At 39.9% G+C, this 23,617-nt stretch overlaps 5 protein-coding genes and 1 pseudogene across 5 annotated transcripts; 1 reads left to right on the top strand and 5 right to left on the bottom strand.

Annotated features, from left to right (window-relative positions):
• Positions 1-457: 457 nt before the first annotated feature.
• Positions 458-7,391, bottom strand: LOC141832628 (uncharacterized; annotated as a pseudogene).
• Positions 7,392-7,778: 387 nt separating this feature from the next.
• Positions 7,779-11,353, bottom strand: LOC141833540 (BTB/POZ domain-containing protein At1g30440-like). Its single transcript, XM_074721017.1, has 5 exons — positions 10,908-11,353; positions 10,640-10,834; positions 9,975-10,044; positions 8,557-9,756; positions 7,779-8,465 (listed from the first exon to the last, which is right to left on the bottom strand). The coding sequence occupies exons 2-5, from the start codon at positions 10,696-10,698 to the stop codon at positions 7,944-7,946; spliced, it is 1,851 nt and encodes a 616-aa protein (XP_074577118.1). The 5' UTR covers positions 10,699-10,834; positions 10,908-11,353; the 3' UTR covers positions 7,779-7,943.
• A 1,220-nt stretch (positions 11,354-12,573) lies between these two features.
• Positions 12,574-18,338, bottom strand: LOC141824593 (protein BREAST CANCER SUSCEPTIBILITY 1 homolog). The gene is made up of 14 exons (XM_074711908.1): positions 18,283-18,338; positions 18,016-18,069; positions 17,865-17,935; positions 17,057-17,170; positions 16,314-16,768; positions 16,141-16,239; positions 15,112-16,056; positions 14,934-15,034; positions 14,649-14,835; positions 13,962-14,062; positions 13,745-13,865; positions 13,504-13,669; positions 13,294-13,412; positions 12,574-12,921 (listed from the first exon to the last, which is right to left on the bottom strand). The coding sequence occupies exons 1-14, from the start codon at positions 18,336-18,338 to the stop codon at positions 12,574-12,576; spliced, it is 2,937 nt and encodes a 978-aa protein (XP_074568009.1).
• A 631-nt stretch (positions 18,339-18,969) lies between these two features.
• LOC141824585 (uncharacterized) lies at positions 18,970-19,920 on the bottom strand. The gene is made up of 2 exons (XM_074711896.1): positions 19,839-19,920; positions 18,970-19,739 (listed from the first exon to the last, which is right to left on the bottom strand). The coding sequence occupies exons 1-2, from the start codon at positions 19,918-19,920 to the stop codon at positions 18,970-18,972; spliced, it is 852 nt and encodes a 283-aa protein (XP_074567997.1).
• A 918-nt stretch (positions 19,921-20,838) lies between these two features.
• Positions 20,839-21,584, top strand: LOC141842116 (glutathione S-transferase U25-like). The gene is made up of 2 exons (XM_074730333.1): positions 20,839-21,159; positions 21,237-21,584. Exons 1-2 carry the CDS (start codon positions 20,839-20,841, stop codon positions 21,582-21,584), a joined length of 669 nt encoding a protein of 222 aa, XP_074586434.1.
• Positions 21,585-22,075: 491 nt separating this feature from the next.
• On the bottom strand, positions 22,076-23,465 carry LOC141842105 (putative glutathione S-transferase). Its single transcript, XM_074730323.1, has 2 exons — positions 23,130-23,465; positions 22,076-22,724 (listed from the first exon to the last, which is right to left on the bottom strand). Exons 1-2 carry the CDS (start codon positions 23,454-23,456, stop codon positions 22,380-22,382), a joined length of 672 nt encoding a protein of 223 aa, XP_074586424.1. The 5' UTR covers positions 23,457-23,465; the 3' UTR covers positions 22,076-22,379.
• Between the last annotated feature and the right edge of the window lie 152 nt (positions 23,466-23,617).

The following is a 23,617-nucleotide window of genomic DNA, read 5'->3' as shown; positions in this document are numbered from 1 at the left end:
TGAAGCCTTTCTTGGTAAGTTTGGCAAGATTTTGTTGACATCGAACATGGAGAAAAAGAAGCTCCAGCCATCATTATCATATGTACATCGTAGCATGCATACACACCCCACAAGCTCCGAAAAACCACGTCCCAGAATCATCTGGTGAAGGATTATCTTCAAAACAAAGCTCCGTCTCTTGCTCATGTACAAAACACTCATAGTATTCGTGCACAAATTACAACTTTTGCCTCCTTATCGCAGTTTGAAAATCTGGCAAATTGAGGAGAAAAGGAGAAGAATGATTAGGAAAAGAAAAAGTGGAAAGCAATGAAATGAAAGGCTAAGGACTGAAGAATTTATCCTTGACAGCTTCTTCTGTCAATGAAGAGTTTACGCTTAAATTAGTTTTTAAAAGCAGGAGGATTGTCAAAAAGAACATAGATTAAATCGCTGTTGTAAGAAGAGACTACCAAAGCATTTTCCTTGTGATTAATTCAATTGACAATACTGCTGCTTTACAAATTTTAGTAGCTGTGGAATAACTATACTTTTGAGCTGTTTATAGAGTACAACATATGAGAAGATACAGCTTAGCCTACAGCATGGTGATAACTATTCACAAATGATCCACTTAGTATTTTCCTTATTTTCCCCACAATCGTTTCCTTCTATTCACCACTTGTAAGCAAGCATCTGCTGAACTCAACCCTTTATCTTTCTTCAGATTTCGGTTCCATCACCAAGAGGTTAAAAGATCAGGAAACACGAAGAAGCCTACGCCATGACTTGATGAATAGGTGAAATTTTAAAGGCCATCAAGCTCTTCCACAGTCAATTGTCAGTTTGCAAGAAACAGAAGCCAGTTCTTCAACTAAACTTTTACCTCTTTAGGCTTCATCATATCCGTTTATGGTGATTTTCGCCATGGTTTTATGCCTTTCAGGTTGATCTTAAATGGCCAGCTATTTCTACGCTTTGGACTTTCGGAGAAAATGTCAGATACTAAAGCTTTCTGAAGCCACAGCTCAAACTCAGTCCTCGGTAATCATCTCAGCATATAATCCCCATGGATATCTAGAAGGATTAGATCTCAGCCCTGTCATATCCAAACCAACCTTGTTCACATGAAAGGTTGGTCCGTGAGTATTAGGCTTGCAAGACATTCCCTGCATATATCAGATTGTATGGAATTAAATGAAAATGACTGGACATTGATTATAATCGCATTGTGAATTATTTAAATTATGTTCGAAGATGATCATAGCAATAAAAATAGAAGATGACATTTTGGGAATCGGTTAGAATGTGTCTAATACCAAAATCTGTAAAGACCTTGAAAGGTATAGCTAAGGTTCTGGGCTCCAAACCCACCTTCACCAAATGAGTGTTTTGCTCCTACATACATTACATAAAATAGGTGGGCAAGCCATTGGCATTCCCCTTTCCTCAAAAAAGAAATATCATAATTAGACCAGCAGTTCCCGACTTAGAAAAGCAATAATATTTCCCTACTAATTGAATGACAAATCATGTAACTTCGTTTCTTATTTTTAATTAACAAATCATCAGGTTGAGTTACCCTCTCTGTTGTTTTATAATCCTGAGAAGAAAAAAGTTTCTCTATTTCAAGAATTTAAACTAAAACCAACTTGAAGGTATATATAATGGATGCAAAACTAAAAGAACAAATCTAAATCTTGGCTACTACTCCAGAGTTAACAAAATCTATCATATGTAATATAAGACAGTCTTATAATGTTTCTGTAATGCAACAAAGTAATCAAACACAAATGCTCACCTGACAAATTGCCCATTCCGACACATCAAATATCCTGCTCTCTGCACATACAAAGGCTCGTGGTATTTCCATCTGAGAAAGAAAATAAAATAAAATAAAATATAGTGCAATGAGGAAAACCAAGGGAAATTTCACTAAGGCTGAGTATGCTTGGATGAAAAGATAGAAGGGCAGGCGATGGAAAGGAAAAGGATCACAAATATTGTACACGGAGCCTGAATAACTCTTGTCGTGTTACTTTCCCTGCCCCCCCCCCCGCCTATTTTTTTTATCCAAGTAAACTTAGCCTAAAAGAAACAGGAAACAACAGGAATGGTAATGGTTGTGAAACTGTTGCTTTATGGTATAAAGGGCCTGATCGTGTGCCTGGTTCATTTTGTCAAGACTTTAAAAAAAATCAAATTATTTTTCCCAGCAAATTAAGAGTTCCATATGTTATTCAGAAAATTACCAAGATGAAGGATTCCAAGCAGTGTTTGTAGTTTTACGAGAACATTCGCAATATGCACTATACAAAGTGTCTCTTAGGCCATACAAAATTATGGAGTCAATTTTCAAAAAGGATATTTCCTGAAGTTTATATCTCTGCATGTATTTATTTATTCTGTTAAAAAAGGCTGACTCAGACGAATGATGCTTTATACACTCATAAATCAAAAATCACAAAAAAGGAGTCCTCTGATTTAGTTTCTGTGACTCAATGAAAACTTGCAAGCCAATCTGCACAGATTTTCGTCACAGTGCTTAAAACTTAGTTGCTAATTTTGAAACTGCATATCTCTTATCTTCCCCACTTCAATGGAGCATGGACCCACGCATGATCCTTATCCGCTTCCTTATTTTAAAGGCTTCCAAAGAGTTCGATACAACTATTGTATCCTAATTCACAGCGTGAAGATTAATTCCAGTCCCACTCTGAGTAGGCATATATGCTGCAATTTTGGCTAATTAGTCCACCTCCAAGTATTTAATTATCCACTTTTCAGAGAAACAAATGCAATTATGATAATGCCTGCCTAAGAAGGTTCCAGGAACAATAGCAAATCACAAGGAGTGAGATGAAATAGAGGTTGTTGGAAACTTTTACAACCCATAAACATCTAAAACATACCTTCCCAGGTGATATTACAGCTGTCGAGCGTGGACTTTCTACCCACCCATCTCCATCTTTGGCTCGATGACACTGGAGGCAATCCTAACATAGAAAGAGACCACAGTCAAACACCAAAAATAACAAAGTCTTAGCACATGACCTGGGGATTGTAACATTAAAATCTTGATTAGGTTTCACCTGACACCACCTTGCCCTAGCTTTATTTCGATTAGTGCATATCCATATATGAGAATTTCCACACTTGGTGCACTCAATGCGCCTGGATTCTTTTGAACAGTATTCAACCCCTCCCTATGATATAACACAATTGCATGGCCACATCAGTTCTTCAAATCCCAGACAATAAAATTACTCATCCAACATGCCAAACTGAGAATTGTCAAATATATTACACCAGCTAAATCAGACCATAAAAAGGACACTATTTCACTGTTACAACAAACATATTTATTATTATAACCATCAAATATCAGGCAATGGAAAATCAATGATAAAACACATACAAATGCACTCTTAATTATATGACAACAATTTTGAAAGAAGTGTAAACTCCATAATGAAATATTACCATATTATGCTACTAAAAGTATATAAAAAGAGAAAATTACATACTTTATTGTATGATTGCCTCTTACATGGCATGCAAGAATATAGAAACATGTAGAGACACTTGCATGACTAATAAAAATTAAAATAATAATCATAGATACAGGCTTACAGCATTCATCTTATAAATAATACCTTATGAGATGCAGTTGAAGACCTCTGAAACACTCTACCAGATTCTTCCTTCCTCAATTGCTCATCATAGTGTTTCTTCTTAGTTAAATCTGACAGAACCTGAAATTTATTGATCATTAGTTGCATAGTATTACCCACAAGTATAAAAAAAACATCAGGTACTGTATTATTGCCCTCTAAAACACTTTATATGTAATTTACCTCATATGAGAACTTGAGCTTGTCAAAGGATTCACATGCTAGTAAACTTCCTGTCGCCAAATTTTTGTCAGGGTGCACAAGCAAGACCTAGAATCAATTCATACAACCTAAATTATATTGTTCTGTAGGCCTATGCATCAGCTAAAATTATTCTTTAATTTAAGAAACACCTGTGAATAAGGATTCAAATTGCACACCTTTTTATGGTATTCCTTCTTTAGTATCTTAGTATCAATATTTGAGTTCCTGAGAAAACCCAGAACTTCATAATGGTTTGAACAGCTCATTATCCTTCTCATCTCAGTCAATGAAGATGGTTCGACTACAACAACCTTACTAGGGGAAGCATCCTTGTTAGTATTTGTAATACTTGATACCTCGGGTACAGTGCAAGCTGATTTAGAACACTGCACATGTTCGGGTTCAGTTATCGGAGGAGAATATTCAGTGTCAACAGAAAAGTCTTCCATGACTGGTTCTGAATCCTTTTGCTCTTCCACATGTACACTTTCATCAGTATAGTTGTATCTTTGGTGCAACTTATTTAAAATATGATTAGAGATGAAAGAAAGATTCATCGACAAGAAAACTCCTAGTAGTCCAACCCGCATATAGACAGAATAAATGGAATATGCAGTTGCCAGCAAGATTAAGAAGTAAGCACGATTGGGTGAGAACATATAACCTGCCCACATCAGAATTAAATATCTACTTACTGGAAAAGTACAAGAAAGTCAGTACAGATTTAGTATGAAAATGTGTTTGCATACCTGCAGTTATTAATAGAATTGTCGTCATCCAAAAGTATCCATATATCCACATGATTAAAACTCCATAATGCCCAACAATAAAAATTCCAGGTGTAAAGCCCAAATAGTTAACGACCACTAAAGCAGCACCCTGGAACAACCCGTGGCAGAGCCAGTTGAAATGAGGGTAATGAAATACAATAAAAATGCAAAAAATATTTAATGAAATGTATAAAAATAATAATCAATTATTGAGAAAAATCATTCAAATAGTTTCACAATCATCAAGAATCTTAAAAGTCATTTAATAACATATATTATTGCATGTGTAGTATGTATTGTTCTGAAGTATATTGGAGTTAATTGACCCCCTAAAGAGCCTCACCCCAGCACTAGTTACAACACTAATACCAAAAAGTAACAAAGAATCACTGGTCTTCCTTCCAAATAAAAAATTTGGATTCTCTTGCAAGACAAAAAGCTCTGGTTAAGATACATATTTCTCTCTTCTCAGTAAGGCTACGTGAACACCAATAGATAAGAGAAATGATACAATCAAACAAATAAGAGTGAAATATATAAAGCCTGAAATCTCAATAAATCACATCAATGCATGAAATGGAATACATTGTCAACCTATGTGAACCAAAAAATAAAAAAGTTCCACCATGTTTATGCAGTTGAAAAGGAACCAAGGAGAATGTGTGGTAGAACAAACACACATTTCAAAGAAAAAAATATATCACTTATAATGTTTAAAAGCCAAAAAAAGATTGTGAGGGAAAAATATCACTTACAGCAGCTCATGCATTCTAAAACAAAAACCATGCATCTTTGACAGAAATCGCAATACATGCATGGAAAGTGTAAATCAGATAAAACATAAACATCATCTCATGACAACTTCTGATCGATTATAGACAAAGTAAAATTGAACTTTATTTTGAAAGAAAAAGTAATATAGCAAAGAGGAGAATGCTAAGACAGATGTTTAAGATTACCAAAAAAAGATAAAATAAAAAATTATTACCAAGAGTAATTAGGTGTAGCTCCAATACGTTGATTCAATGATAGAAAAAGAATATTACAATATAAGATGACCAGTAGATTCTATAGGTAAACAAGTTGAATAAATTTAGAATTAGAGTTGCAAGGTGTAGGAGAGAAAAGAAACCTCAAGTTAATACAATTGAAAGTGATTTAAAGGACCTTGCAATACAACCTTACATAGAGTTCGAGAGAGTTATAAGATTCATGTAACCAATCCAAAATAATTGGTAGTAGCATGGCTTCATGACAATGGCAATTGATCGATTTCCTACATTCTTAATACAGGAATTCAAAGTTAATCAAGATGTTGATCAGAGAGAACAAGAGAAGAGACAAGAGTGAATAAAAGGAGTACAAAAGGGAAACAGTTATAACAGACTAAGAAGAAAGATATACAATGAATATAAAAGGAAAAAGATAGACTTCTCGTAACAAACATTCTAAATCAATAAATGATTCAGTAGAATTACAAGTTGTGTGCAGGATAGAAAGCAAACTCTTTGGCACATCACCAACGAGAAAGCAATATCTTACAAAATGATTCAAATTTTATTTCAACAAACCATCTAATGAACAGGAAAAATATGTTTGCAAGTATTTATATTTCAATATAATGTAATCATACTGCTGTGACGTACAGTTACTTCAAAACACTTCCGCTTGTCTTTGTATGACCCATTCAGACAACATGGATTTAATCATAAGTATTGGAATAAATTTAAAGGCGAACAGCAATATGTATCAAAAATAAATAAGTTAATCAACATATGCACTAGAGAAGATAAAGAGAGAGGCAAAACATGAAGCTTTGGCATGAAAGCAAATTGATGTCATATTCCCAGCGCTATTTCAGTTTCACGTAAATGTCGAAAGGAAGATCAAATAAGGAAAGTGTTCACATGTGAAAAATTAATTTGATAGGAACAAACCAGACTCAGAAGCACATAAACTAGTGATGTCGTTGAAGCCAAGCAAAGGAAGCAACTCCACAGAATGACGAATAGTGCTGTTGGACCTAAAGTAAACACGGACCTTACACCTCTAACAGCACAGTCTCTCCACTGCGACAAAAGCCCAAGTAGAAAGCTAGCAGCAATCACGCACAATCTATAGATCAGCGGCCAGTGGCTGTCAAATAGAAACAAGAGCCTCTCTCTGGCGAAGCCAGCAGCAACTCGGATACTCGTAAAGGCCTGCTTCTTTGGTTGGAGCCGTTTCCAGCCTCGCTTAAATAAGCCTTCACTACCCATGGAAATCACAAACGCTCGTTACTAATTATAGACCTTCCAAAAGAAACCCAACCGAAACTCCACGATCCGAACATATCCGCAGAGAAACACAACGAAGACTCTCAAGCACTCATATTCTTAAAAGTAAAAAATGATAAATTTTACTCAATAAACCACTCTGAAAATATAGCTAGAGTATTCGAGCAGATCCCTCTTTTCAATTGTCTCCACGTCCTGCCAACATTTCTCAGAAACGGCCAGAAAGAACGAGAATTTATCAGGGGTCAAAATCCTCCTTTTCCACTTTCTCCATCTTATTCACTACAACCCTAAGACGACGCCTTCAATCCGGGCGGCGTCTACAGCAGGAAAAAGAGGTCAGGCCTTCCTTCACAAAAATGAAAAAGAGAAGATCGGACACGGGAATCCGAGGAACCCAATCTTTATCCGGCTGCTCCTTCCCCGGCTTCGGGCAGTGCTCGTGAAAAAAGTGGCCAAGTAGTTGAAGAACGAGCTACGTGGAGAGGGTTTTTTCCCGAGCGGCGGTTGCGGTGGAAGAACTGAAACGGCGACACGATGAGAGAGGATTAATAAGCATTACTGGAATACAATCGGCCCACTTTTGTACCCTACACTAGTCCGAAATGAAACACCAATTGGAAACGTTGTACGGGAAGGGTATAAGAAATTCGTAAGGGACCGACACGTAATACATTCGAGCAACATAAATTAAATGAACTAATGTCCCCTAAAGTTCAAAAATACCTCTAAAATTATTAAAGTTATTTAAAATACTTTTTACATAATTTTATTTTATTTTTTAAGTGTGAACTACCAGATAAATAAATAGACTTGTATGAGCTTGCAATTACATAATTATCTATTCTGTAAATTGCTTCGCAGAGAAATTCTCAATTCGCAGATTTGAGTTCAGTGATTGATAATAATGTCAAGTTAACATCAACTTTTCCTAACTGAACTGAGATACAAACCGCACACTTACAGTTACTAGAACAAGAGAAATATCAATCAGCAGAAGAAAAAGAGAATTTTTAGGATTACAAACTGGTCGTCCCTCGTCAGTGAAAGGTCATGTGCTTTGTGTTCTTTGTTGGCGACTTTTCAATCTTCTGATGGTCGCTGACAGATTCCTGCTGAGCACTGCACATCTGGGACTTGACCCTGAATCCCAGCTTCCTTTGGACACCACCCCAAACCTTCCTCACCTTGCTCAGTTTCTCGATCTCCTGTCTCATATTTGTGCACTCCTTTTCGAGCTCCGACACCCGCATCCTCATGTGGTCCATTCCCTCCTTCAACACTTGGTTTTCCCGCATGGTGCTTGCCCAACCTCCGGCGTCACCGGAACCAACCAGCCCGCTCCTCAGAGGCCGTGATCCATCGAGGTTGTCGGAGACAAGCAAGCAACCGGCAATGGAGGTCCTCAGTTGAAGTTGCTCGAAGAAGAGCACTTGGACCACTACTCGTAACGGAAGCCTCTCGTTTTGTGCCGCGTGAGTGCAGGCTTCCAGGGAGAGTTTCTGGCAGTCCATCAGCCGGCAGAGCTGTTCCCTTTCAGCTTCATTGAGCCATTGGTGTGCCTGGACAGGCACCACATTGTTTCAACTGATAGATTCAACAAATTGGCTGTGTGAAACATCTGATTATGAATAGCAAAGCTTCAATGATTACCTTTAAGTAAATGTCGATCGCACGATAAAGTCCATCATCTAGCGGTCGTGCATAATCAGGCACTGCCCCAGCCAAATTTTGGAACTTGGGCAGCTTCAAGTTGACATCCGATGCGACCTCAGCTAGAAAGCCATCAATTAGCTTGGCAACGGTAGTAATGGGTGCAATAGAAGGTGAAGCAATTAACTGGTCTTCGTCAACCGAATTAGGCGATGCCCCATTGGCAACTTGATCCATAGCTAGGAAGTGTTCGAGTGTTCGAAGTACACAGTCGACATTGTACAGTGTCTCCGTGGAATATGAAAAGTTTGGCAGCAGCAAATCTTCCAGGTTGGCTTGGTCCAGCTGAAATCCTATCTTTTTTTCCAGGTTTGAAATGCATGATTGATTAGCTCGGAGAATCATGGCGGTGCGAAGAAGACCAAACAAGACTTTAGTGGATGTCAAGCCTTTTTCTGAAGGCAACAAACTCACAATCTCTTCGAGAAGATGTCTCTGTTCGTCTTCGGTTGGCGCAGCTGTGACAGCAACAGGTGCTAGATTATGGCGCCTACTGATACCAGGCAAATGCCTTTGGGCATAAAATGTTACTGAGCCTGCTATTACATCTTGTCTGATTCCTCGAGATCCCATGACTGAGATCAGCCTCTTAAACAAAGGAAGCTTCAACAAGGACGCGTCTTCATACCACCAATCAGCACTACAATTTCTAGGCCTAACTCCTGTACTAATTCCGTTCCACAAGACGCTCCCACCGGGGCTTTGCATCATGCCATACTCCATCATGGGCCAGCTAAAATGATTTCGATCTGCATAAGCTTTGACAGCTAAAGAATCAATGCATCTCTTGGTGATCTGAAGGTTTTCTGCATGAGGAAGAAGATCATCACATGTTTGGAGTGCTTTGATCGAATCTTTCCAATTACGAAGAACCACTTGGCTGAAAAAGATCTCTGTCTGCGCAATCAAGTTGCTTTCTGCTATTTCCTCAGTCATTTGAAGATGTTCAGCGGCACAACGCAGGTAGATGACATTTGAGGCAGTGAGTTCTAACTTCACACCATAACAAAACTTTGCTACTAGTTCAAATGCCTTAGCCCCACCAGGAATATCATGTAGCTTCACCACACAATTCTCTTCTTCATCAGAGATCTCCTTGATAAGCTTTTCCATAAGTCCACTCTTTGACAGAAGAGGAAACTGAAAGAAATAATAACATAAGGGCTCAAAGCTGACACAACAAAACTTTTGAGACAAACAGAAAAAAAAAACATGAAATTAACAACAACAAAAAAACGTAGACTAGCAATTTGGAAAGCTGGATCATACAAATATTGACACAGCTGTTTTTTTTCTCTTATCGTATAGAAATTTTTGTTCCGGTAAGGTCTTTTTGAACAAATACCTAATAAACTCACCTTATGAAGATGGAAGGACATATCCTCAACTTCAACAGAAACATCACTTGGAAGTCCCGTTGTGCAGAACCTGAAAATGGACAAGAATTTCTTTGGTGTTAAGATGATGTTTCAATTATCAGAATAATTTGGAGAAGACGTCAACTTCCAAGTTAGTAAAGATCTTCATGGTAATTCTTTATATAATGTGTGTTTCAAGAGTTGAGTTGCAGGGAAAAACCATAATGTAGCCTTTCTAAAAATGAACATTGGATTATAGACACTATGTGACGTTTGAGGCGAGATCATGTTCATAAACTGTCCAAAGCTAGTTTTTTCTAGCTTTTCTTCTTAGCTACTAGTATCTCTGTGAGCAAAGAAAAAGACTTCATTCAACTTCATCACAATTATTAGCAGATGTTTCAGCTTCAACTTTGTTTTTTCTTCATGTCCCTGATAGTAGTTTCAGGACCAAAAATTACATATTAGTGGGAACACCATTATTAGTCACCTGAGTTAAAAATCGAAAACGAAGTAAATTGAGAAACTAAGATAACTATTTAGATCCCTTGTGATCTGTTTGATATAAATGTTTTGACTGATCAAGGAAATATTTGGCAGGAGCATTTCGAATGAAGACACGAATAAGAAAAATCCAGATGCACACGCGGAAAACAGTAGCTTACCAGGCTTGCCCTTGTCGTTGAAAGGGATCAGCTTTTGATCCCAACTTTTTGCAGGCCATCGTCAACAAGCCGCAATTAAATTGAACGCAGCGAAGATCTCGGCAAGAACCTGTGATCACCCTTAGTAGAGCACTCTGAAAATCGCCGTCAAACAACTTGTAGGCACAAAGTACTCAGAGGCCTTAAACCCCTTGCCTGTTCTGTACAAGCTCCGATCAATACTCACAAAAACCTAAAACTTCTCAAAAAAAAACTTACAAATCCTTACTCTGAGGCCAATCGCACGTAATGAAGAAAAGGAACCAGCACCAAACCCACAAATGATGCAAGAACGCACAAGCCGGCGCTAACTGTCCGCCGCGAATCCCAGAAACCCTAGACCTAATCCACCAGCTAATCACCGCAACGAATACATCAAATAGTTCCACAACCCCCACCAGAACCTCAAATGCGAAGGAATCTACGACACGAGAGAACAAGAACCAACATTTCATTTACCAGAGACTTTGCCTTGGTTAGTAAAGATCCGAGCTTTAGGCCGAATTGGCCCCCTCAACAATCTCCCGGAAGCATCAAATCACTCGGAAGGTAACCCACTCCTGAAATTTCTCAACAAAACCAGCAGAAATTGAAGGAGAGAAGAAGGGCAGGCAGTTCTCACTCCGCTCCAAAAGGGCAGTTTCTATTATGTCTTTTTACCTCCCCGCAGGCGCACGCCGAGGCCTCTCCACCACCTTCCAAATTGCATTGCGTAGTGTTGAGCTGTAGGGGACCAACCCACGCATCACCCATCTGTCCAAGCTCAAAAAACAACAAAAGTTTTTAACAGGAAAGCTCAAGGGAGAGAGGGAGCGCCAGGACGGATCTTTCAAAATTGCATCAAAAGCAGTGTCCCTACTCTCTCTGAGTTCGGTTACTCCGAGTAATTAGAATTAAATGCGCGAGCTTTGGGTCTTACTGCAGAGAGATTCCCTACCTGCACTATTGCTGAGCTACTCATCGGCCTGTCCTGGAATACTGTCTCTGTCCTCTCTCTCTACCACTGCAGTTTGCCATGGAAATTGGAAGCAGTAAAGTGCGGTCACAGAGGCCCAACTACTCCTTCCACTTCCACAGTGTTTCCCTTCGATTGCTTACCCTTCAATCTGAGTTGGCAGGAACTGGAGGCGCTAAATGCGTACAGCTAATGCTTGCATGTGAGGTGATGAGGCACTATGTTTTGGTGGTGGTGCGTATATACAATACAAGTCAACACCATGTGGTTGAGGGATTTGGTATGGTCATTGGCGATTGTCAAGGTCGAATCTTGCTGACCTTCAACAAATTTCTGAGGTTGCTAATCTGCGACTGTGCAACTGTTTGCTGATTTTGATACTGTATTAATGGGGATCCAAGACTTAAATGGGACAAGCAAGGAGATGTGCTGTATGAAAGTGTTGTGAGAATCATAAATATTGCGTCCGTTGAATACGAGAATAATTGCTGTTGTACTGTTCAATGCGGCCCTCGTTTTCTTGTGTCAATATTTTAACAATTAACGATTTTTTTTTAAAAAAAAGGATTTGTCAATACTTTAGAAAACTGATTAATATCAAATAAGATATTAGCACCATCAAGACAAGGAGAGAAATAATAAAAGAGTAGTCAACGCTTTGGGAACCTAATTGATACGTGTTGCTTGCCTTATAACCTACGGTCGAGAATTCCAAGGCACATCGGGTACAACTACGAACCACTTGCCGTGGACTTCAGTTGTTCAACTAAAATAAACGGATTTATCGTCATTTGCGCTCACTTGGATTGCAAAACATGTCACTAAATTTTGTCTAGTTCTACTGCAAGTTACTACCACTCAAGGAAAAAATTAACTGGTTATAGAAAAAGGAAAACCGTTTTAATTTGATCGTGTGACCGTTGGAGATCAAAGATATCTTTCATCGAGTTAAAGGCTGTACCTTGCAAGCGGCTATTGAATCAATAACCCAAGCACTGGTAGCCAGACTGCATCCTGAAGCATCAGCAAGGGCTTCAGCTTCAGAACGCCTACGATCAATGACTCTATTGCTGCCGACGTTATGCTTCTCAGGATGTTCGACGCTATACACGATCAATGTTTTGACAACTGATGAGTCACCCAGCAATCTTGCGTGATCCCTCGAGATAGGTTTCCTTTGCAAGATAACCCCTCCGGCTGCAATCACAAGATCTTGCAGATAGCCTTTGAACGATGCTGCATAATCCCCACTGAAATAAAATGTCAATCCACTAAAGAGCTTTGGTTCCTGCAACAGAAAAGTTAAATATAAATTTATATACATAAACATAGTTATGCTTATGGTGGGGCAAGAATTAGGTATCACCAAAGAATGCACTGGCAAACCAGACAAAAATTTGCTGGAAAAATGTAAACGTCTTAACTTGCACCCGGTTTGCATATATCAATGGTTTGACTTTAATAAAAGTCAGCAGAAAAAAGACCATCAATTGATCCTTTAGGAGAAATTCTTATTCCTCAATCATCCTACTATATGGAGTTTTTCGTGCTAATAAAAATCAGGTATCATGCATACTATTATGGACCTTTTCTCAATCCTTGCTGAATGCTGCATTGTAATCGTGCATACAAATAAAATCAAATACTGAAGGTGATTTACCTTATTTATTGCCCTCCATCTTCCCACTCGAGGGCCATTGCTGATACCATGCACATCAATAGTGGCTTCATATTTCTCCTCGGCGACAGGTCCCATTGATTCTAGGCATGCTCTAACCCCTGAAACAAGACAAAAAGTAGTCAAGCACCAATGCCTCCTGGTTAATAAGCAACCAAAATGACTTTAAAAGCTACCCAGTAAGTTTCTTACAGTCGACTTTCAGTATCCATTTTCCATTTAGGATGCCTTTCAAAACCTTGAGGGTTCTCTTATAAGCACCACCGTAGTCAGTTGACGCAATGACATGAGTAACTTCTGGTTTCCAAGTATTTACAATGGGGAGACCAGTCATCTTAGAAAATCTAGTAATCGTTTCCTGTAAGGCACTTTTGAGTTAGGATAATTGGGAAACCGTTGGTTTCCATTTACCATCACCCTAAAATGCAGTTACCTTCTCTTCAGCAGACAGTGCTGAACCGCAGAGCACCCATTTTGAAGGAGAACCTGATGGCCAGGTCCACAACTGATTCTGATCGTCACAAGGATTACTTGTTGGTGATACTTGAGAAGATCTACTGTTTTCCATCGGTTCACCAGTCAAATAAAATCGCATAGTAAATTTGATTATTATGTAGTAAAATACTTAAATTCTATCCGCTGGTGCTCACCTTTTTGGCGTTGAACTCTTTCTTCTTTGCCTTTGAAATTGTAATACTTCATATGGTAACTTGGTAGATGTATGGAGAGGGCATAACATCACAAAGTTTTGCTGCCACGGTTAAAGCACAAATTTTAATCAAAAGAATGATGCTAATTAAAGAATGTCAAGCTGACATTTTGAACCATTACTGTGCAGGAGTAAGGTAACTAATATGAATCATCATGTGTAAAAAAAAAAAATACTTGAACTAATAGTGAGCAACTTAGATCCAATAGACCTTCTGCCAAGATTTAAGGATTTAAATCTGAATAACATTGCTCCCGCTTCAAATGGAAAATGGTTGCATGAGATACGTCATGGATAAAGACTAAAAAACAAATTATCCAATGCAAATCTCAATTTTTTTAGGATACACTGTCATGGACCTTATCCCTCGACCCAATATTACTCAAGGTTATTACAACAATTAAAACTCTTTCATTACATCAAGAGTATCTTCAATCACTCTCTACTTCATACAACTCTAACTGATTTAATTCATATAACTATAAAATCTATCATCTAAAGCAACTACTCTTATTTATCCTCTTTTGGGGGGCCATACCTGATTGCTTTCATACGACTAGACCTTTTATTTTTAAATAATCCCAAGCATGTTCTTGCACGAGCAAACTAATCTCCACAAATTACTTACAGTGTCCCATTTGCATTCTGGCATTATCTTAGCACAAGTGAAGTGGAAGCTCTTTCGGCAACTTTTCTCATAACATCCAAGGGCTGCACCTTTGAAACCACAACAACTGCACTTTAGCCTTCTGCTTCTCGATACCTCAGCTGTAAGATTGATGGTAATTTCACCTTCAAAGTAGACGTCAGGGGCCCTTCACAGTAAATATATTGTTTCATGATGCTCAAAGTACCAAGATACATTTAAGGAAAATTACTAAGAATGATAGCAAGGAAATGAAGAAGATTTTACCACTCGGTGCAATTCTTGTGAGAATGTATAATGTTAGTGCCACCATTGAAATCTGGAGCTACGGATTTCCCATTAAAATAGTGCATCATCTCTCCAGAATCCTATGAAGCCTCTTTCCCATATTAGTTAATTCCTAACAATAATCAACAAGAACCACTTCAGAACAAGTAAAACATACCTCCGTATCCTTTGAGGAATGGCAGAAAGCACATTGAACTGGAGAATTAAACTTTTCACATCTTCTCAAGACACTGCCCTGTAAAACTCTACAATTGAGTGTGCCTTTGATAGTCAAATCTGTTTGAGAATTCATGAAAGTCTTGGACAAAATCTGATTGTTTTTACTTTCACGACTGTCCATTGAAATTGCATCCACCTTAGAACTCCTACCCTCATTTTGCTCAGAATCATCAGCATTCATCTCTTCCAGCTGACATTTATGAATCCTTTTAACTCTTTCATTTGGCAAACTTTTAGAATATTTCCTCTGCTTACCGAGCTGATGAATTGATTCAATCACATCTGGAAGCTTTAGTTGAAAATTTTGCTCTTGTTTGTTTGCTTCGTTTCCAGAATCTTCAATATCTCCAAATAACTTGACCTGTTCAGCATTTGATTTTTTGAAGTACTTTCTATCCTGTTTAGGATAAGCCACCTTAATTCTTTTGTTACATCGATCAGTTACCATAGCATCTTCTTTTTTAACATCCAAATTTTTTTCCTGGGGAGATAAACTTGGAGATTTTTCATGAGCCCTAGGTGCAGCAGCATCTTTTTTGTTATTTGAATCTGTAGGGCTATTAAATTCTTTACAGTTAACTGATCGTTTACTATGGACTTTCTCTCTCCTTTGTTCTATAGGACTCTTTGTTTCGAAGATTTCTTCAGAATTAATATCCTCTCTATTGTTATCACATTGATATCTCTGTGATGATTTTCTTAGTGTTGAAATTCTTTTACCTTTTCGCTTTCTCTTTTTTCTATGATTTTGTTCTCTTGCACCATGACTTCCAACTTTATCATCATCCTTTGTGACTATATCAAATGGTGCAACCACAGAATCAGAGTCCTGCCGTTTTTCTTCTGGCATATGCAAAATCCTCTTCCTAGTCTGATTCTGCATCTAACACGATTTTAACAAGAATAAATTACACAAAAACATAAAATAGAAGAATAAGAGAATGGAACATTTCAAAAGCAGAATTGCCTGCGTTCTTTGGGGTGTCAAACATAGCTCAGGAGAGCAAGCTCTTTGAGTCCAGTCAAACATTTCGCTGTCAAAATCTTCTGCAATGCCCAACTTATTCTGCATTTCAGTTTTACTAAATTAAAAGCTCCAGTTGAAAGATATGGACGGATATAAATTCTAAGATCACTCACAGTAGGTGTGTCTGAAATAGGCATATCATCATCAGAATCTTTCATGTCACTGAAACGCAGAGCACTGTGCGGCGAAGGAGTTTCCATTATCTGCTGCTGACTTAATTTTTCAGGACTTTCATCATTTCCGTCATCATCTCTCAGCCAAAAAAATGGTTGAAGTAAACCATCTTCATCACTATCTGGAACCATTCTTTCATATGTACCCAATTCATTGTCCTCTGTGAGCTCGACTACTTGATCTTCTGATACGGAGAACTTTTGGGGTCTCAATGGAGTCTCAGAGATAGGGTATGGGGTCACATGTACCCTCTTCTTGGCGGGAAAAGAAGGTTGCTTAGGCATATGCTTAGGAGAATGTTTGAAGCCACCTTTTTTCATTTTCGACGTTCTCTTGGATTTCTTTTGGGATTTCACGCTAATTGCACTGGCAAGTTTGTTTTTCTCTTGATCGCCTAGAAATATTTGCATGGAATTGACCAAAGATTAATCAAGTTAAACAAAACCATAGAAGTGGAAAGCTTAACCACTTATTCACAGATTGTAGTAAAACATGATCCCGTAACGAGTGAATGAACTTATAGTGGCAAACACAAATATATGTGAGTGACAAGAATTGGATTTTAATCTCGTTCAGCTAATTATCAACATCGCTTCATGACACAAGAAACTAATGATCTGCAGCAACTGATTTTGTGGTTTCTATAGTTGTGTTGAAAAGAAAAGAAGAACAATATTGTCACCTTCTACGTGAGTAGGAGTGTCTGTTTGAATTGATAAGATGTTGGTCCCAGATGCAACCTCCATGCTTTTGTAAATGCTTACCAAATTGTTCATGTGAGGAGCAGCACGAATTTCTGCAAGAGAACACAGACACTTAAGAAACACTCCAATTGCAAAACAACAAAAATGCAAACTCCCACATAATCATATATTAAGATCACTCTGAGATATCGTCTACTCACCAACAGCCTACTACTATCTATGTTAGATCTTCAACTAATTTAATCAAATACCACATCAAGTTTTAAATAATGCAAAGTTCGTTCCTGCAGCTTTAGCCTTTAAGGAGTCTTCAACAGATGTCTAATAATACAGTAGTTATACAAAACGAGATATGGAGATACTCCAAATCTTGTTCCAACAAAGTCATCCAATAAGATGTGCTGATAAAGAGTTAAGAAAATAAAAGGAAAGATGCAAAAACCCTCAAATGGACAACAAGTCAAGAGGGGAAAAGTTCGTTAAAATATAACAATGTCAATAGAAAATTTGTAATTGCACATGTAACTTATGCTACTCTAACTTAATTGTAAAAAAAAGATCGGAAATTACATATGTTGGTATTTGGAACCACTAATAAAGTTGTCATGGATATAAGTTGCAGTAAGTGCCATATTCGCTGATGAAATTCTTTACACATTTGCAAGCGTCCACTGAGAATGAAGTCTATATAAGATGGCATAGTACTAAATGTATTAACATTGAACAACTGAATACCATTCATCATATTTTTCTTAAAAATAGCTTATTGAAATTGTGCAAGCTAACCTCTTCGGTGGTATGGAACTTTACAAACTGGGCAATTCGACACAGATTTCATTGACTCCATAATGCATGAGCTGAGTTCAGATAGAGATGTGTAAAATAAGTAACAATACCAAAAAAAAATTAAGATCAGTTAAATCAAACGAATACTCACTTGCAAAAGATGTGATTGCAAGCAAGCGATACTGCAGATTTCAATAGGCTCCAGCTGAATAAATCCACATTAGATTTCAAAAAAGAAAAGTTCAGTTGCCATGAGAGAAAAAATTCTATTTGTGGTTAACTATTTTGATCAACCTATGATTTCTAAGACATAACAGATATCTGAACCACATGTCAATGAAGTTAAACTTTCAACGGTATTCACATAATTAACAAGAATGGGGAAAAAAGGATGGATGCAATTAGAGATATTATATACCAGATTGGGCACTTGAGCTCTCGGTACATCTTCTCCAAATGAGTCAAATCCGCCATAGCCGCAGCTCTGACTCTGTCGCTTCTATGACACCAGGGCTTCAGAACACAAAGTCTCTAGAAGAGAACAAAAAAAAAAACAGAATATTCGAGTGGAAACATGAAACGGATGAAACCTATGCTAAATCCTAGTTGAATTCCCCTTCCCACGAACGAATTAAAAGATAATCGGTTACCGATCCCTCTGAAAACAGGCAGAAAAGAAGGCAAGGAAGAGACGACGGGAGGGAGTGCGAACAGGGTTTTGGAGATCGGAGACTGAGATGCGAGACAAGAAGGGAAAGTATCCTGCACCAGCGAAGGACGACCGGCGAACGTCTTGCTGTTGAATTGGGGGGAAAAGCTAGGGATTTGGCGATGTAGTAGCGGGCGAGAGCAATCGAGCGCGGGAGGTCGAATGGGGATTTTTATGAAATGGCGCGATGGTCAAATTTGAACGAGCGCAATCGAAAGAGCCCGACAAATTAATTGCATATTTTTGTAGCTAATTTATCTGGTTAAATAAAAAATGAAAAATAATAATAATAATCTCCTGACCAATAAAACATTTATATTTTGTCAATATTCTCTCCACCAAATCAATTAAATTTAAATTTCTCAATATATTTTTTTCTCTTTATTGTCCTACAACCTAATTCCCTTTTCGTTGGTGCAACTTCAGGAGCTTCCCCTGCAAGCCAATCAGCAGCCGTTCCAGCGACTCCACCTCCTCCTCCACCTCTGCACAGCCGCCGTTCATCTTTTCTCGTATTCTGCTCACCAACCTCGCCAGCGCCACTGTCACTTCGGCCACCCTACCGTTCTCCTCCTGCACCTCCGCCAGCCGCCGCTTCATCACCCGCCCCGTGTCCACCGACCTCAGCAGCTGCTCCGTCAGCGCCTTGTTCCGCTCCTGCAGAGCCGAGTTATGAGTCCGCGCCTCTCCGTCGCCTCCATCCCTGTTCTCGCCGGGGGCGCAGGCCTTGAGCTTCTCCAGCAGCGCCGCGTTCTGCCGGCGGAGGTCCTCCACGAGCTCCTCCGCCTCGCCGAGCTCCCGCACCTTCAGCGCGAGCTCCGCCGCGATGAATTCCTTCTCCCTGGAGAGGCTGGCGCACATCCTCTCCAGGTTCCGGCGGGCGTTGAAGGAGGAGAAGAGCTCGCGGCGGAGCTTCTGGACGTCGGGAGTGTCGTTCGCGGCTGGGTCCAGGGGCTTGGCCCTGTCCCGTTGCGGGGCGCCGCGGCGGAGGTCGGTGTTGCAGCGGCGGAGTTCGGCCTCTCTCCGCCGTGGAACGTTGGCCTTCTGGACTTGCGACTGCATGTCGCCGAGGACGGCCATCATCTCGGTGATGCATTGCGCCTTGCGGCCGCCGGCGTCTGCGCCGGTGAAATCCTGAATCAATCTCGTCAGCGACTTCACATTTCCTACGAACAGAATCACCGCGTTTACGCAAATTCTTCTTCATCAAACAAGAGATCACAAAATAGATTGAACAGAACATATTCATTAATTATTTTTTTTACCTTCCAACGTAGATTGATTCGATTGTTCTAAAGTGATTCGATCAAGTAATTCCGGAGAAGAATTTGTGCGATGATTACCCATCAGAATTACTTCTATAAAAAAATGAAGAACAATCTGCAATGCAAAAATCAATAATAATGAATTGAAGAAGAAAGAAACAGGAAAAAAATACAAGAGAACTTTACCTTTTGGTCGGAGAGAATCGAGAGAGAGGAATCTAAGGAAACATGATTAGATTGCGAAGGATTTTTTCCCACGCCACTCATCAAAGACAGATAAACTTGATGGGCATGGCCTATTTTTAGGTTGCTGAACGATTTCATTATAACTGATATCCAAGTTTAGGACTGTAAATGAATGAATCGGATGTTCATTAACAAATTAATAAATTTAGTTCGCTATTCCAATTCAATAAAACTCGCAATCATATAAATTCAAAATTATATATATATATATATATATATATATATAAAGGACATATACATTAAGCCTTTAAAGTCGCTAACCACTTTTCCCAAAAAATTTAATGGTTAGCGATCAACGAAATAGTAAGAAACAAATTCATTATTTAATTAATAATAGTAAATAGTTAAATTTATAGAATATAATAATATTATCATAATCCTAATAAAATAATTAATTCGTACCTTTAATTTGGCACGAAGGCATTTACTATTTACGATACAAAACAAGCAGCGGCGAGCGATTGGATTAATGTGACACGAAGGCATTTGTTATTTTAATTGTCGTCTCCATGTATCGCCTATGCGACAATCCCAACACAAAACAGATCCAAGAACAAATAAAAATAAAACATCGCTCTAGGATTAATCGAACAATAACGGATAGTATTCGTAATCACAGTCGCTGACGTACGCAGTGATGTCACCCTCGTTCGCATCCCTTCCCAGTATAAATGAGTCCACCAGGGAGAAGATTACGAAACAGAGCATTGCGGTGTCGAGTCGTTGAAATCGTCAAATCGAGCAGGTTTCGTCGATGGAGGCAGTGAAGGGGGTGGCGCTGCTGAACTGCTGGGCGAGTCCCTACGGACTTCGCTGCAAGGTCGCTCTGGCGGAGAAGGCAGTGGAGTACGAGTACCGCGAGGAGAACCTGATGGACAAGAGCGCCCTGCTGTTGCAGGCCAACCCCGTCCACAAGAAGGTCCCCGTCCTCATCCACGACGGCCGCGCCGTCTGCGAGTCGCTCCTCATCCTCCACTACATCGACGAGGTCTGGCCCACCGGCGCACCTCTTTTGCCGGCCGAACCCTACGGCCGGGCCCAGGCTCGCTTCTGGGCCGACTTCGCCGACAAAAAGGTTCAGAAATATTTAGCGAATTACTCTAGCTCGATAGACACTGATGATTAAATTTAAATATCCTCCTCTTTTTTCAGATTTTCGACGCCGGAATAAAGATGGTGAGGAGCGACGGCGAGGTGGCAGCGGAAGCGAGGGAGGTGCTGGTTGAGGCGCTGAAGACTCTGGAAGGGGAGCTGGGAGAGAAGGCCTACTTCGGCAGCGAAGGATTTGGGTTCGTCGACGTCGTGGTCGCGCCGATCATTGTCTGGTGCCACGCCTTCGAGAAGTACGGCGGGTTCACGCTGGAGGCGGAGGCGCCGAAGCTTGCGGCGTGGGGGAAGCGGTGCGTGGCGGAGCGGGAGAGCGTGGCGAAGGCGCTGCCAGACGGAGAGAAGCTGGTCGGCTTCTTGGGTTCCCTCCGGAAGCACCTGGGTTTGGAGTGACTTTGGGTTGACTTTTATTGTCGCTGATGTTTTGACTTTGGTCAAAAAGTGAGATATCGATCGTGTTGGGGAAGGAATTGCCCTTACAATTCTAGTCACTTCCTTATCATGAATCAATAAATATATTAATTAATTTCTCACTTCTCTGCCTTTGTGCCCACGATAGAAATAAATCAAATTATATACATATATATATATAATCTATATTTAACTTACTATATTAATTTTAAAGGTATACGTTTTTTTATTCGTTTATTATATAAATTCTAAATACAACACACTTACAAGTTAATTTTTAAAATAATTGTATTTATGTTATTAACTTGTAACAATGCTAAGGCTTTATTTTGGGAAGATATTCACATGCAACAATTAATCGTACTACTTTTAAACAAGAATGTTTTGTGACAATTAAATAATTAATAATTAAATTAAGTTTATAATTAATTAATATTTTTAGCTATCAATTTGACAATAAAGTTTGCCCTCTCTGGGCCAACGTCGATTTTATTTTGACGCCAGTGCTGCTACAACGAAGCCGACATGGTTGACCACAACTATTAATATAAATTTTGACGCCAGTGCGACCACAACGAAGCAGCCACACAACACACGACACGTACCAAGTGACCACCGACATGGTTGACCACAACCATTAAAATAAATTTTGACGCCAGTGCGACTACAACGAAGCAGCCACACAACACACGACACGTACAAGTAACCACCGACGAGGTTGACCACAACAAAGAAACAAGTCCAGAAACGCTGATACCAGATGGATTCCATGGAAGACTACTCGATTCCGTACTTCTTCTTCAAGTGGCATACGAACTCGTAGACCTTGAGCGGGTCGTAGAGCGTCTTGGCGACGCTCTCCCTCTCCATGCACCGCCTGCCCCACGCTGCCAACTTCGGCACCTCCGCCTCGACGCTTAAACCACCGCAGGCCTTGTAGGTGTAGAACCAGGCGCAGAAGGGGACCAGCGCGATGTCGACGTAGCCGAAGGCGTCGCCACCGAAGTACTTCTTGTCGCCAAGCTCAGCCTGCAGGAGCTTCAGGATCTCGATGAGCTCTTTCTTGGCCTCCTGTTGGGCCTCTCCCTTCAGCTTCCACAGTCTGGTTCCGCACTCGTAGATCTGATCCATGAAGCAAGAGCAGAAGGCAGACGACTCGTCAGCATTTAATTTACAGCTAGCGGAACAAATACCGGAAGTTCATATGTAACTTAAGACGAGTGATAAAAGGGAAAGGTAAGATTGCTTCAATCAGTAATGAAAACAGTAAGGACTACCCACCAATCTCTAATATTGACCAAAAACACTAAAAATCAAATGTATAATCAATTCCCCAAGAGAAAGAACTTTCCAACCGCCTGGTTCTTTCACACCAGTTGTTCTCAAACTCCACGACAAGAAAGTTAGAAGCTTAGAGCCTCCGTGGCAGCTACCTTCTCAAACGTACGGCGGCCCAGCCGAATTAGCAAGGTAATATTCTGCACAACCAACAATCAAACAGGTGGCGGCCATAGCAATCGGGCGTACCTTTTTGTCAACGAAATCGCCCCAGAAGCGCGCCTGGGCGCGGGCGTATGGGTCCGCCGGTAGAAGCGGTGCGCCGTCGGACCACACCTCGTAGATGTACTGAACGATGATGAGGGACTCGCACACCGGCTTGCCGTCGTGGATGAGGACGGGGACCTTCTTGTGGACGGGGTTGGATTGCAGCAGCAGCGGGCTCTTGTTGGTCCAGTCCTCCTCCTTGTACTCCTCCTTGTACTCGTACGCCACCCCCTTCTCCGCAAGCGCGATTCGGCACCGCTGCCCGAACGGACTCACCCACAGATCTAGCAACACCACCACCTCTGCCATCCTCTCTCGTACGCTTTGTGGAGTACGTGGGGAGGAGAGGGGAGGATAAATAAAAGGATGAAAATTTTTAATTTTTATTTGAGATATAGTCAATTAAAGAGAGAAAAAGAAAAGATGTGTAAATTTTTTAAATTGTTAGAATTTTTTATACTTAGATGTAG

The sequence above is a fragment of the Curcuma longa genome, chromosome 1 (genome assembly GCF_044706935.1).
Source record: "Curcuma longa cultivar G26 ecotype Majalengka, Jawa Barat chromosome 1, ITB_CL_G26_1.1, whole genome shotgun sequence".
Lineage (NCBI taxonomy): Eukaryota > Viridiplantae > Streptophyta > Magnoliopsida > Zingiberales > Zingiberaceae > Curcuma > Curcuma longa.
This window is presented reverse-complemented; position numbering and strand designations above follow the sequence as displayed.

Bases quoted from the DNA above. Each gene is read 5' to 3' on its own strand.
- LOC141833540 (XM_074721017.1), bottom strand. From the start codon at position 10,698: ATGGCCTGCAAAAAGTTGGGATCAAAAGCTGATCCCTTTCAACGACAA. The intron at 10,045-10,639 runs GTAAGCTACTGT...GTCCATTTTCAG, and splicing joins CAACGACAAGGGCAAGCCTG to GTTCTGCACAACGGGACTTC. The intron at 9,757-9,974 runs GTGAGTTTATTA...TATTTCTTTCAG, and splicing joins TGTCCTTCCATCTTCATAAG to TTTCCTCTTCTGTCAAAGAG.
- LOC141824593 (XM_074711908.1), bottom strand. From the start codon at position 18,338: ATGGCGGATTTGACTCATTTGGAGAAGATGTACCGAGAGCTCAAGTGC. The intron at 13,866-13,961 runs GTGAGCACCAGC...GGAAAACAGTAG, and splicing joins AAGAGTTCAACGCCAAAAAG to ATCTTCTCAAGTATCACCAA. The intron at 13,413-13,503 runs GTAAGAAACTTA...GTCTTGTTTCAG, and splicing joins ATGGATACTGAAAGTCGACT to GGGTTAGAGCATGCCTAGAA.
- LOC141824585 (XM_074711896.1), bottom strand. From the start codon at position 19,920: ATGGGTAATCATCGCACAAATTCTTCTCCGGAATTACTTGATCGAATC. The intron at 19,740-19,838 runs GTAAAAAAAATA...TTCTGTTCGTAG, and splicing joins GAATCAATCTACGTTGGAAG to GAAATGTGAAGTCGCTGACG.
- LOC141842116 (XM_074730333.1), top strand. From the start codon at position 20,839: ATGGAGGCAGTGAAGGGGGTGGCGCTGCTGAACTGCTGGGCGAGTCCC. The intron at 21,160-21,236 runs GTTCAGAAATAT...CTCTTTTTTCAG, and splicing joins CCGACTTCGCCGACAAAAAG to ATTTTCGACGCCGGAATAAA.
- LOC141842105 (XM_074730323.1), bottom strand. From the start codon at position 23,456: ATGGCAGAGGTGGTGGTGTTGCTAGATCTGTGGGTGAGTCCGTTCGGG. The intron at 22,725-23,129 runs GTACGCCCGATT...TTCATGGATCAG, and splicing joins GCGATTTCGTTGACAAAAAG to ATCTACGAGTGCGGAACCAG.